General features: G+C 43.9%; 1 protein-coding gene across 1 annotated transcript in view; it reads left to right on the top strand.

The window, feature by feature from the left end:
* Positions 1–10,522, top strand: part of KLHL29 (kelch like family member 29) — a 434,198-nt gene extending 423,676 nt beyond the window's left edge. The window contains exon 14 of the mRNA XM_044445123.1: positions 10,339–10,522. Coding sequence (XP_044301058.1) covers positions 10,339–10,522 — 184 coding nt within the window. The remainder of the gene's footprint in view (positions 1–10,338) is intronic.
* The last annotated feature ends 2,429 nt before the right edge of the window (positions 10,523–12,951 follow it).

The raw sequence follows: 12,951 nt of genomic DNA, 5'->3' as shown, positions 1-12,951 counted from the left end.
CTGATTTTTATCTGGAAGGCTGCTTTCAGCTGGGGAGAGAAGGAGGCTGTGACATGGCCTAGGGGCAGCGTGAGGCCTTGTCCATTCCTGCCGCTGCTCCCACCTGCCTGCTCTCCTTCCCAGCTGCTCCCCCTCCCCACAGCATGTTCTTCTTTCTCCCCCGCAAGCCAGACATGCCTTGGAGGGACCTCTGGCGGTGCTCTTTCCATGCCAGCTCTGAGGCAGGGGCAGGTGCCAAGGCCTGGCCTGGAGAGTCCCAGCCGTGAGATCACAGGCTCTCGGAGCTGGGACTCCAGATGATCCCATGGCCTCCAGAAACACTGGGGGGGTCATTGGGCTGCACCCTTAGTCAGTTTTATAAATAGGAGCCACAAAAGTGTCTGTAGGGTGCTCCAGGAGGCAAAGCATGCAAAGTCAAGTCTTCCTAAGAGTAACATAGATCATAGCGGGTTATTTTATACTCTATTACGATCTTTTTTCCCAAACTCTCAAAGCAGGATCCCTCAAACCTAATCAGTAACTTATTAAAATACAACGAGGGCAGGACAGAATGTAAAAATTCTACATCAAATGTTGCGTGATGCCCTTCCATCACTTTGAAGTGCTTTTCCAGTCAGCCATGGCCGGCATGGGCAATGGTATTATGGGAACTGCACCTGGTTCCTTACCTCTGCATGATGCCAGTAATCTAGAGTCATAAATCTAGCAGCTCTTCAGCCCAGTAGGACCGCAATTGTTTTGAGTGATTAATTTAGCAAACTGCTCCCATGATGCACCTTGCCAGCAAGTGAGCATTTGAGAAAGATAGTAATAGTAGGGAAAGTCGAAGGCAGAAAAAGAAGAGGAAGACCAACTATGAGATGGATTGATTTCAAAACAGAAGCTGCAGCCTTGCACTTAACGGTGCCAGAACATTTTGGGCAGCATCCATTCCTAGGATTGCCATAAATCAGAGACTACTGGACAGCACAAAACAACAAGTTCCCAACCTCAAGTGTCCAGATATCACTAGACTACAATTCCCATAATCCCTCATGGAGTGTGATAGGAGTTGCAGCCCAACATCTGAGGGACCATGACTGGGAACCACTGCTAGTCTCTAGTTTAAAATTTCGGAAAGAGGTATCTTGGCAACCGCTGCCAGTCAGTGTGAGCAGTACTGGACTAGATGGATCAGTGGCCTCTGTTTGTTCAGAGCATGTCCTTCTCTCCTGCTTGTTTTCACACGCCTTGCTGGCTCCCTGCTGCAAGGGACACTCTTCAGCTGTCACCGGGCACGTTCCATCTGCCCTGCTCTTTGGGTTGCCGTTGAAATGGGCCCAGGCCATTGGCAGCTTACAAGCAGCAGGGGCGTGCAGTACAGTCTTGCCCTACTAAGTAAACTATACTGCTGAAGTGCTGTCATGCGCACCCCCTCGTTTCTCCCCTTTCTTAATATATGTACATGGATTCGTACAGAATACTTTTAGTTTTCTGGCAGTTATGCATAGGTTTCAATAAAAGCAGATCAAACCACTAAAAGAGAATTTATTTGGGGTTGCTATCCTGTCCTTTTGGCTACCTGGCTGTACATTTAAATTGCTGTATACGTTACATGATATGATGTGAGTGTGTCAAAAAGGGACAATCTGTTGCCTCCTCATTTGTTAATTTCCAAGAAACAGGTAAATAATTTAAAAGAGCATTTGCCTCAGTGACTGAAAGACTGAGTGCACAGTGTATCTTTTAACTCCCCAAAAGAAGCAACTACTGGACATTGCCAAAAAAATTGTTTAAAAGAAGCATTAACTGTATGCCAGCAATTAGGTGGATTAGACATCCCTTATTAAAAAGATTTTGCTCTGTCCAAGAGACAGGAAACAAAAGTATCTGTTAAATAAGATGCAGCAAAGCTGCATCTAAAGTGGCCGTCTACTGATTAGGCATTTTGTGGTATTAAATATTAAGTCAGTGTAAAATGTTGGTTAAGAGTGCAGGACTGGGACTCCGGAGATCTGAGTTCTAGTCGCCACTCGGCCATGGAGCCCAGTGAGTGAACCTCAGCCCAACCTACCTCACAGGGCTGTTGTTGTGAAGATTGAGGGGAGGAGGAAAGTTATGTGAGCCACGTTGAATTCCTTGGAAGGAAAAAAGGTGGGATATATATTAAATGCTTTTGGGTGCAAAAGGTTTGCTTTGTGACTGGCTTTCCCAACAGCATTCATAGAGTAAAGATCGCCAGGAAAAGAAAAATGTCTGTCTGGCTTCAAAGCAGTACCCCATGAAGTCTATTGTCTAAAATACATGGGTGTTATTCTTAGACTCAGAAAATGGTGCTTATACTGTGAAAAGGCAGGGAATAATCAGAAATTCCAAAGCTTGACTATTCTCTTCCTGTGTGGTCAGCCTTCACTGAGATGATATTTGTGGGTGGCTTTTTCTTGGGAGTACCACAAACGGGAAAACTTTTCAAAATGAACTCTCTGGCTTATTTTTAATGGCTCTTTGGAGCAGCTCCAGATAAATCAGTGTGTGGCTCCCCGCCTTGCTCCAGTTACTAAAACTGGTAGTGAGAATTGGAAGGCATGTGATGCGTATGCACATGCTAGTTTCATCATTTAAATGTTCTTCTGTAACCCCAAGGACACCTAAGTAGGATATGTCTTCACTTAAATGTTGTATCTGGGCCAGGATTAATGTTCATGGCTGAGTCAAACCAAGAGTATAAAATGTCTCACAGCAGTGAACGTCTAAAGAAGGCACGGCCCTTGGAGTAAGTGCGTGGGACTCCCGTGAGACATAACAAGCCGGCTGCAGGGTAAACTGATATTGATGATTCAACACCAAACCAAATGCTTCAGCAGATGTTAGTGAACATTGTGATGCTGGAAGTGCTGCTTTGCCGGCCTCTGTTCTAAAAACAAGTACTTCCCGTGGTCACTAATGAAAGACCTTATGAGAACCCTCTCAAAACCCAGTTTCCAATCAGAACTGTCTTTAGTCATTTGTTGTCTGCCCAATTAAGCGCCAGTAATTCCTGCTTTCCCTGCCATCGCAATGTGAGTAGTTCATTGTTCCATGCCTGCCATGAAGCGTCCCTCATTGAGAAGGACATGCCGACATGTGTTGGAGTATCACTTAGATTTCAAACAGTGGAAGCACGAGGGGGTAATTAGCAAGGCTGGCAAGGACTGGAGCCGCAGCTTTCAAATATGAAAGCAGATGCCGAGTTTCCCTCTAATAAGGGACATTGGCGCATCATGCTTAGCTTCTTTGATCTAAGCACTTTGCACTGCCTGCTTCTTTCCCTGGCCTCCCTGTCTTATAATTTCCAATTATTCCACGTTACTGCAGGAAGGGTGCTAAAAGTTGTTCATAAAAACTGCAGATCAAAGAACTGTGTGAAAAGTACAATGCTCTCGTTCAATATTATAAGCAGCACGCACAAAATATTTGTATTTTCTTGAAGAAAGACTGGGAGGAATACTGTTTTTCACACGTGTAGCCTTTAGAGTGTCAAAACCCATTCGTTACAAGCCGCACACTCATGGTCTTACTATTAAATAGTAGCATTATGGGGCAGAGCTTACGTATGTCCTACCTCTGGATTCTGGCTTGAGAAATATGCTGCTCATAGGTGCAAAACACTTTGCACTGTTCACTTTTCCAAAATACCTATATTCTATGTCCTTAGTAAAAAGGAATTAAGGTGATTCCTTCCATTGTATCATACGTCCCTTAATTAACAAACAAAATTCTTTTGAGAGAGAGAGAGAGAGAGCGAGAGAGACATTAAACCAGTAGACCCATGTCTTTCTACAAGTATTCATGATAAGCCACTGTGATATCCTCTGAAGAGTGTTAAATAGTTGCACCTGCCTAATTAAATCAATAGAAATGGAGTAGCTTTGTATGCAAACAGTGCTTCCCCCACAGGAATTAACATGCCAGTGTGTTTGTTTTCTTTTCAGCTTTAGAGCCCAATTCTAACTAGTTTGGCTTTCGCTTTAGCAGTGCAAACTGTGGCTCCAGCAAACTAGGTATCCCTGTGCCATATCTGGCCGAGGACAGTCCTCTAATTGAAGGAAAGATAAACCATCAGAAGGGAGAGCAGAGGCTTTGACATTGTCCATCCTAGAGCCTTCTTCCCCACAATGGTGAAATTGATTGCATTGCTATTTAAATTGTACTAATGATCCTTAAAGTCGCATCTGTGCATATAAATTGGCATGTGTGAAACTTTACACAACTCTGTTCTGTCTTGAGTCCTCATCTGCTGGCAATGCTTATGTGGCCAGCCACCTAAATGAAAGCTACAGCCAGCCATGAGAGAAGACAGGCAGGCGTGCCTTGTTAGCGGGCAGCTGCACCCCAGCCACCCTCCTGCCTGCTCTGCTTGTCCAGAGGACGCCTGCATTGCTCTCCGTAATGTTCATGCAGGGGCGGGCAATGCTTGAGCCACAAGCTGGCCTCTAATGGTGCCCTTGGTGGCTGCTTTTTAATAATGTTGGCATCATCATCGTCGTCATCATCATCAAAAGGCATTTCCAAGAGGAGATTTAGCGAACCTTGTTAATGTTAGCGCTCTGTGGCTGCTAGAGTGCTAAAAGCATCAAATGTTGCTCATAAACATGTCACGTTTGTTTATTTATTGATTTATATCCTGCCTTTTTCCTACAAAGGGCTCAAGGCAACTTACATCATTCTCCTCCTCCATCTTATCCCCACAGCAACAACCCTGTGAGGTAGGTTGGGCTGAGAGTCTTTGACTGGCCCGAAGTCACCCAGTTGGCTCCATGGCTGAGCGGGGACTAGAACCCAGATCGTCTGAGTCCCAGTCCCAGGCTCTTCACCACTACACCACACTGGCTCTCTTGAAAAGGTTCAACCCTTTTGGCATTGCAGATCACTGTGGTGCAGTTTTCTGCTCCAAATTTCAGCTGCAAGGCAGTGGTTGCTCAGTATGTGCATAATTTACAGGGAGCCATGGTGGGGGGGGGCAACCTCTGGATAGCTCACAGCTGCCCGCCACTTTTCTGAGGGGAACTCTGGGGGGGGGGGGGGGGTGGATGCTCTGTTCCTACATAGTCTCTGGAGGGGTGAGAATGGACACAGCATTCACCAGCATTGTGCAGTGGCTGGAATTCCTCCTTCCAGCTCCCGGGGTACAGAGGCTCATATTGGAACTACTGGCAGCTGTAGAGGGTTCATCCTGAGCACTCAAAAGTGTTTGCTATAATTGTCTCTGTAATCCTTAAGACCCCACTGTGAGCTGGGCTAATATTATCATCACTTTATTATAACTAGAATGCTTATAGTGACTTGCTGCATTCAGGGCTGTGCTGAAATATGGATTGGGGGTTTTCTGGGTCACACTTGTAACTGTTGTGCTGCTCTGATGTCTCTTGATGAACTAGGACAGAGTGCCATTCATTGTCTGCAGCTAATAAAGCTACAGTTCAAGAAGTACGTAAACAGCCGGGCTTCCCGATGCTGTGTTGGCTGAAGACCTTTCAGGGTTATGTCTCTGGTTTCTCAGCACCATTTGTTCTTCTGTGCTGCACAGTGGAGCTATTTAAACCTTTTAGAAGAAATCTGATTCCAAGTAGTAGAGCAAAAGCCAGCAGAAGGCGGTCTTTTCCCAGATTGTCCAGCTTATAGTTGCCTTCCATGTGCTATTACTATTTTTTTTAACTGTAGCAGTCATTACAAGACCAAGAAGGGTTGTGGAAGGGTGACAATAAATAACAAGAAATAAATCAGTCACTTCTGGGAGAGGAAGGAGGCTGGGAGAGTTACCAGGCTAGATCTTCCACCTCTTCGCCTGAAAAATAGTCAAACAGATTGTGTCAAGTAATTTTCCAGGGAGAGGATAATTACTTCAGGTTGAAAAAAACTACCCCTCAAGCATTCCTTCAGACTTCGTTTTCCTAATTGCCCTCATACCCTCCGTTGCTTGTGGCCTCATTGTCCACAAAAATGTAAAACAGCTAATGAGCTGCTCAACCCTTTCATTCTTCTATGGTTTTGTTAGTTAATGTAATTTCTTTATGTGAGTGGAATTAAGAAACAATTGACACCCTGATTGTCGTGGACCCTGGATGGCATCTCAAAAGCTGACAGGGCAGGGGACCAAAGTGTCCCTAAAAAGGACCTGTGTGCTACTGTTTTGCCTCTCTCTCTCTCTCTCTCTCTCTCTCTCTCTCTCTCTCTCTCTCTCTCTCTCTCTCTCCACCACCCCTATTTCCTCAAGCACAGTAGCAGAAAAAAAATGCTGTTGTACCTGGTCTGCTAAAACAAGTTTCATGGCACCCAGAACATAGAAAGATACTTACTCTGCTAAAATGCATAGCAGCTATTACTCTTCTTGGTCCTGCTTGAAGAACCCAATGATCATGCTAAGCCAGAGGCAAGCAGCTTGCAGCCTTTCACATGTTTTAACCCATCAGCCCACACCAGCATAGTTAACACTGAGAGATGATGGGAGTTGTAGGCCAAAACATCTGGAGGACCAAACATTGTCTTTCCTTGGGCTAAACACTAGCAATGGAAATGCAGCTTATAGACACCAATTCCATGGAGAAAGGAGTCCCATGGATACCTGGGAGTGCCTGTGAGCATTTTGTTGACATTACAACCCAAGCAGCAAGAGGGCTTGACTAAGTCCACCCAGGGGGCTCTCCCACTGCCCCCAGATTCTTTCCCTCTTGGTTGTGGTCCAGTAAAGCCCAGGCTGCCTGCATGGCTATGTGCCCATGCCAGAAATATCCATTTCCACTTTTCAGAAGATACAGCTGCTGAAAACAAAGAGGTGCTCAGAGTCCTGAATTTTATTAGCAATCTGTGAGCAACTGAAACTATTTTGGGCTGAATTGGACAAGAACTGGATCCAACCCAAAATAGTCTCATGTTTTCTCTTTCTCTGAACTCCCCCCCCCCCATGAACTCTCCATCTTCTCCAGATGGTCTCCAAACACACACACCCCAAATAATTGGGAGAGGATGCAGCGGGAAAGTCTGCTTTCTCAGCTGTTCTCTCCTGCAAGTAGAATGGCACCAGCTGATAGCATCTTTTGTCTGTCTTCCTGTTGGAAAAGTGAGGATGAGCAAACAAAAGACATACTACTCCATCTGCAGCATTTGTTTGGGTGCTTTCCACTAGGAGATGAATACTCTGTTCCCCACGTATCCTACGCATGTGGGCGCATGTGGCATTCCCTTGTCTGTGCTGTTGCACTTGCATTCATTTGTTTTCTCTCTCCCACATCTCTGACTTTTCTCTCTTTCTCTGTAAGCTCACTCACAAACAGTCAGGCCATGCAGTGGGTACAAGGAAAGGGAGGCGAGTCAGGATTGGCCAGGGGTAGCTGCTTGGCCTCTGTGGGAACAGAAGGCTGGACTAGCAAGGACTGGCTTTTAGGTTTTTGTTCCACACAGAAATAAGCAACCTATTGCTAGTGACCTCTGTAATCATTTAGTAGCTACTAGCTAGTATGCGTGTTCTCTTTCCCCCAAAGGCAACTTGGTAGATCCTGTATTGAGTTTCTTAAAGAATCCAAAATTGCTGTGATTTAAAAAAAAAACACACACATCACGGCGCCATATATTCATTTGGAACCAAACATCTACCTTGCCTACTGATAACAAATGCAGGAGTCCATTGATTCAATTAACCTTTCATCATAAGGCTAGCTCAAGAACTGTCATCATTTCCTTCTCTATATTTAAAATCCTTCCCTCTGGAGTTGAAAGAGACACCTATAGACAAATTGTTTATAAATCTGCACAAAATTGCCTCCTCCTTCCCCGCCAAAAAAAAAAAAACAATTTTAATGTGAATAAGCAAATACTAATCTAGGTTGATTGTTAACCACAAAATAGTTCTGAAATACTGTTATGTTGAAATGGCTTTGCACTTTTCTCAGTCCTCTCTTCATTCATTTCTCTAACATTGCTTTCTTCTTTGCTAATTCATATGTTAAATTCACAACTAGCTACAAAATGTGTAAAGTGGCAGGGAATAAGTTTGTTACAGTGTGTGCAAGGAAACACTCAGTGCTAGAACATACAGTATATCACAGAAGTGAGTACACCCCTCACATTTTGTAAATATTTTATTATATCTTTTCATGTGACAACCCTGAAGAACTGACACTTTGCTACAATGTAAAGTAGTGACTATACAGCTTGTATAACAGTGTAAATTTGCTGTCCCTTCAAAATAACACACAGCCATTAATGCCTAAACCGCTGGCAACAAAAGTGAGTACACCCCTAAGTGAAACTGTCCAAATTGGGCCCAAAGTGTCAATATTTTGTGTGGCCGCCATTATTTTCCAGAACTGCCTTAACCCTCTTGGGCATGGAGTTCACCAGAGCTTCACAGGTTGCCACTGGAGTCCTCTTCCACTCCTCCATGTTGGTATCACGGAGCTGGTGGATGTTAGAGACCTTTCGCTCCTCCACCTTCCATTTCAGGATGCCCCACAGATGCTTGATAGGGTTTAGGTCTGGAGACATGCTTGGCCAGTCCATCACCTTTGCCCACAGCTTCTTTAGCAAGGCAGTGGTCGTCTTGGAGGTGTGTTTGGGGTCGTTATCATGTTGGAATACTGCCCTGCAGCCCAGTCTCCGAAGGGAGTGGATCATGCTCTGCTTCAGTATGTCACAATACATGTTGGCATTCATGGTTCCCTCAATGAACTATAGCTCCCCAGTACCGGCAGCACTCATGCAGCCCCAGACCATGACACTCCCACCACCATGCTTGACTGTAGGCAAGACACCCTTGTCTTTGTACTCCTCACCTGGTTGTCGCCACACACTCTTGACACCATCTGAACCAAATAAGTTTATCTTAGTCTCATCAGACCACAGGACATGGTTCCACTAATCCATGTCCTTAGTCTGCTTGTCTTCAGCAAACTGTTTGCGGGCTTTCTTGTGCATCATCTTTAGAAGAGGCTTCCTTTTGGTATAACAGCCCTGCAGACCAATTTGATGCAGTGTGCGGCGTACGGTCTGAGCGCTGACAGGCTCACCACTTCAACCTCTGCAGCAATGCTGGCAGCACTCATACGTCTATTTCCCAAAGCCAACCTCTGGATATGATGCTGAGCACGTGCACTCAACTTCTTTGGTCGACCATGGCGAGGCCTGTTCTGAGTGGAACCTGTCCTGTTAAACTGCTGTATGGTCTTGGCCACCGTGCTGCAGCTCAGTTTCAGGGTCTTGGCAATCTTCTTATAGCCTAGGCCATCTTTATGTAGAGCAACAAATCTTCTTTTCAGCTCCTCAGAGAGTTCTTTGCCATGAGGTGCCATGTTGAACTTCCAGTGACCAGTATGAGAGTGAGAGCGATAACACCAGATTTAACACACCTCCACCCCATTCACACCGGAGACCTTGTAACACTAACGAGTCACATGACACCGGGGAGGGAAAATGGCTAATAATGGCCAATTTGGACAGTTTCACTTAGGGGTGTACTCACTTTTGTTGCCAGAAGTTTAGAATAATGGCTGTGTGTTGAGATATTTTGAGGGAACAGCAAATTTACACTGTTATACAAGCTGTATACTCACTACTTTACATTGTAGCCAAGTGTCATTTCTTCAGGGTTGTCACATGAAAAGATATAATATTTACAAAATGTGAGGGGTGTACCACTTCTGTGATACACTGTACATGGAATCCATATAAAGTCTGCTGATTCAATTAGAATGGGTTGGATTTCCTTTAATGGGATGTCCAGCATATCAATAGGAGGTGAAACAGGTCAGGCCTACCATGGGGTGGGCGGAGCGGTCCCAGTGCCTTAGAGAGGCACCATCACCATCATCTTTATTTCTACTCTTATGCTTCACTGTTGGAAACAATGCATTTATTCTTCAGAAGCAATGAGGTCTACAAAGTTTGGCATCAACTGCTACAGCAGGAGCAGCTATGGCCCACCCTGCTCTAGCTGACCCTGTTGGACAAAGATGCTCCCACTGGAACATCAGTCAGCAGTAGCAAAGACTGAATGCTGTTCCCCATTTTCTGTTTTCATTTGCATCTCTGTGTAGTGACATACGAAGTATCCCAGTAAGACACATTGACTGCATTATTAACTCCCTGCTGGACCTAGTCAGGGCTAGTTGGTGCCCGATTTTAAACCTGAGAGATACTTTCTCCAGAGCAGGCAACTTCCAAAAATTCATTAAGATGTATTGTGCAGTTTCCTATCTGCCATTGATTTTGGAGATAAAAGCTTGTGCCACTCAAGCTTTTCTTCCCAACTGAAGGCTAGGTTAATAAATGTAGTGAGTACTTAGTGAACCGTTCTTAACTTGTTAATCTTTTTCTTTCTTTCCACAGTGCTGTGGTCCTTGATGGGAAAATTTATGCCACTGGTGGAATTGTCAGTAGTGAAGGCCCTGCCCTGGGAAACATGGAAGCCTATGACCCCAAGACAAACATATGGACGCTTCTACCCAATATGCCATGCCCTGTGTTCCGGCATGGCTGTGTAGTAATTAAAAAGTACATTCAGAGTGGGTGATGCCAACAAAAACTTGGATATCGAACTGGCTGTTGCCTACAGAAAGCAGGAAAGAAAAAGAAACTGTCCTGCAGAGAAAAATTGAGGAAATGCAACCGATGAACATCTTGTCTAAAATTACAAGTAATCTCTACATTGAATGTAGAAAATCATCCTCACCTTCTGGTGAACAAGAGCAGACAGTTCCACGCAATGTACGAGAGCGTGACTTAACACGAGCGTGCCACTAGATGTCACAGTGGTACTACTAGCAATCCAGGCTTTTGGTCTACCCAGGTGCAATAGCATTCCCCACATGTTGTTTAACGGGAGGGAAAACAGGATCTGTGATAGACTGCTTGACAGCAGGCATACTTACTGAAACAACTCTGTAGTTTAGGCTTGCTTGGCTACTACACATTAAGCATCGGGGCTCTAAGAAATGAAGGTCAAAGTGCCCTTACCACTTTGATTGTGAAGTTTCTGTTTTGCAACCAACGCCTGCTTTTCAATACCAATGACTGAAAGAAAGAACTTACGTGACAGACTGCATAGGTTGAGGTCCGTCTTCCATCAGAACAAACGTTTATTACAGCTCCTTAGAGCAGAGCTAATAAAGGATAGATGTGTGTCTGTCTGTCGACTAGCATTCCATGTTATTTTAATGAAAAGGTTTTCTGAAGTCGTATGCCAATGTGAAGGTGTGGTCGTGAGGAGGGCTTGTTTCTGCCTTTCTACTGTTTTTCTACTGTATGAACAAAAGGACAGCTAAGTTTCTGTAAAGCAAGAGGCACCTAGGAACTTTTATTAAACTTTTATTTATCTATTCAGAGTTTAGAATTGAAAGTTCTGTGTTGGATTTCCATATTTTGAGACGGTTATTTAAGGCATTGCCTTACGTGGGTGGTTGCTATCACCACTGAGTGACAGACGGTCCACTAACCAGGATATATGCCACTGTCTATATTTTTGTCAGATTAATCTAAAAGATCCTATTTTTTCAGACTTTTCCTCTCCCCTGGCCCCTTCCCTTCCCCAAATATATACGGAAGTTTTAAGGAAAACTTCTCTCCTCAAAAGGCTTCATTAGCTGCTTTTCTAAGGATAATGCTTTTGCGGCTTCTCACTATACAGGTTTAACAATAACTGAAAATGCATTAAGTTATATGTATACAGGTTTAGAGAGTGAGTGTGGGGACAAAGGTTATTCTGTAGAGTTGTAAGTATATACACAGCAGGGCTATATTTTTATATGTGTATTAAAATATTGTATATTCAGAGAAGAGTTGCGATGTGAAAATTTCTTTATAAAATTGTAAATGCAGCAGATCAGATGAGAGAAAACTGGGATAACAGGGTTGCAGCGGTAACAGCAAGCATATTATATAGTATGATTGACCCAGAGCCATGGAGCCAGTGCCGATTCTCTTTGCAACAGCTAGAAACACCATGGCCACACCTGTCTTTGAGCTGTCACTGAAATTCACCCTGGTGATTAGAAAGACGGTGTATTCCATTAGAGGTACAGGGTGCCGGATTCTGTAGACAAGAGGAAGAAAGGCTAACTTCGTTAAGACCTTTGCCAACGAAATCAGTGACATCAGGATGTTGCTCACAGGGGATGAGAGCTCTTAAATCCTTAGCAACTTCATGGGTACAGCTGCTGTGCCTGCCACAAGGAAACTTGCAACATGGCTACACCTAAACACTCCCGGGATGAGATGTGGTGTGCAGCGACATCCCCATGGCATGCAAAACATCTCACTCTTATTCTGGTACACAGCTGCTTGGAAGCAAGCTTCATAGATTTCAAAATGTTTCTCTTCCAAGCAAGTGTGCTTAGAATCATAGCCTTACCCTGACTTTTAAGCAGCCAGAAAACAACAGTCAATGGCGAGTTGATTTTGATACCAAATAACTTTTCTTTTTAAATTGGAAAGTTTTGGATAAACATACTACAGATGGCTGGCCAATCACACTGAAGTTATTTTGTTAAGAATAAATTTATACAAAGCAGATGTTAATATGAAATTTGTATCTTGCCGTATTTCAAAAGAATTGTTCATTTTGGCAGCAAAACAATAAAATAGCTAAAATCACTCACATGAACAGCAATGTTAAAACTTAGGCAGTTTTACATTATTCTTTGAAGGAACCAAGTCATGTGAAGTATTTTTGTCAATCATGGTGCAAGTGTGAACCTGAAAGGTTGGGGCACAAGTACCTCACTACCTGGGGCAGGTTGAATTTTAGCATTGGTATGTGTCTACCTCCAAAGGAGGTGCTAGTTTGTAACCCTTGCTAAGCATTCAACATCTCCAAATTTATCTTCGTTCTTTTCTCACACTGGAGGAAAACTGGCTGTTTCTGTGAATACTAAAAACACAGGGTTTTCTGTAATGATATTGTATATATGTTTACTGTTCTTGTTAAAAATAAATCTATTTCTA

Source organism: Varanus komodoensis, unplaced genomic scaffold (genome assembly GCF_004798865.1).
Source record: "Varanus komodoensis strain SLA01 unplaced genomic scaffold, ASM479886v1 scaffold47, whole genome shotgun sequence".
NCBI lineage: Eukaryota > Metazoa > Chordata > Lepidosauria > Squamata > Varanidae > Varanus > Varanus komodoensis.
The sequence above is the reverse complement of the archived record's forward strand: the minus strand, read 5'-3'. Positions and strand labels throughout refer to the sequence as shown.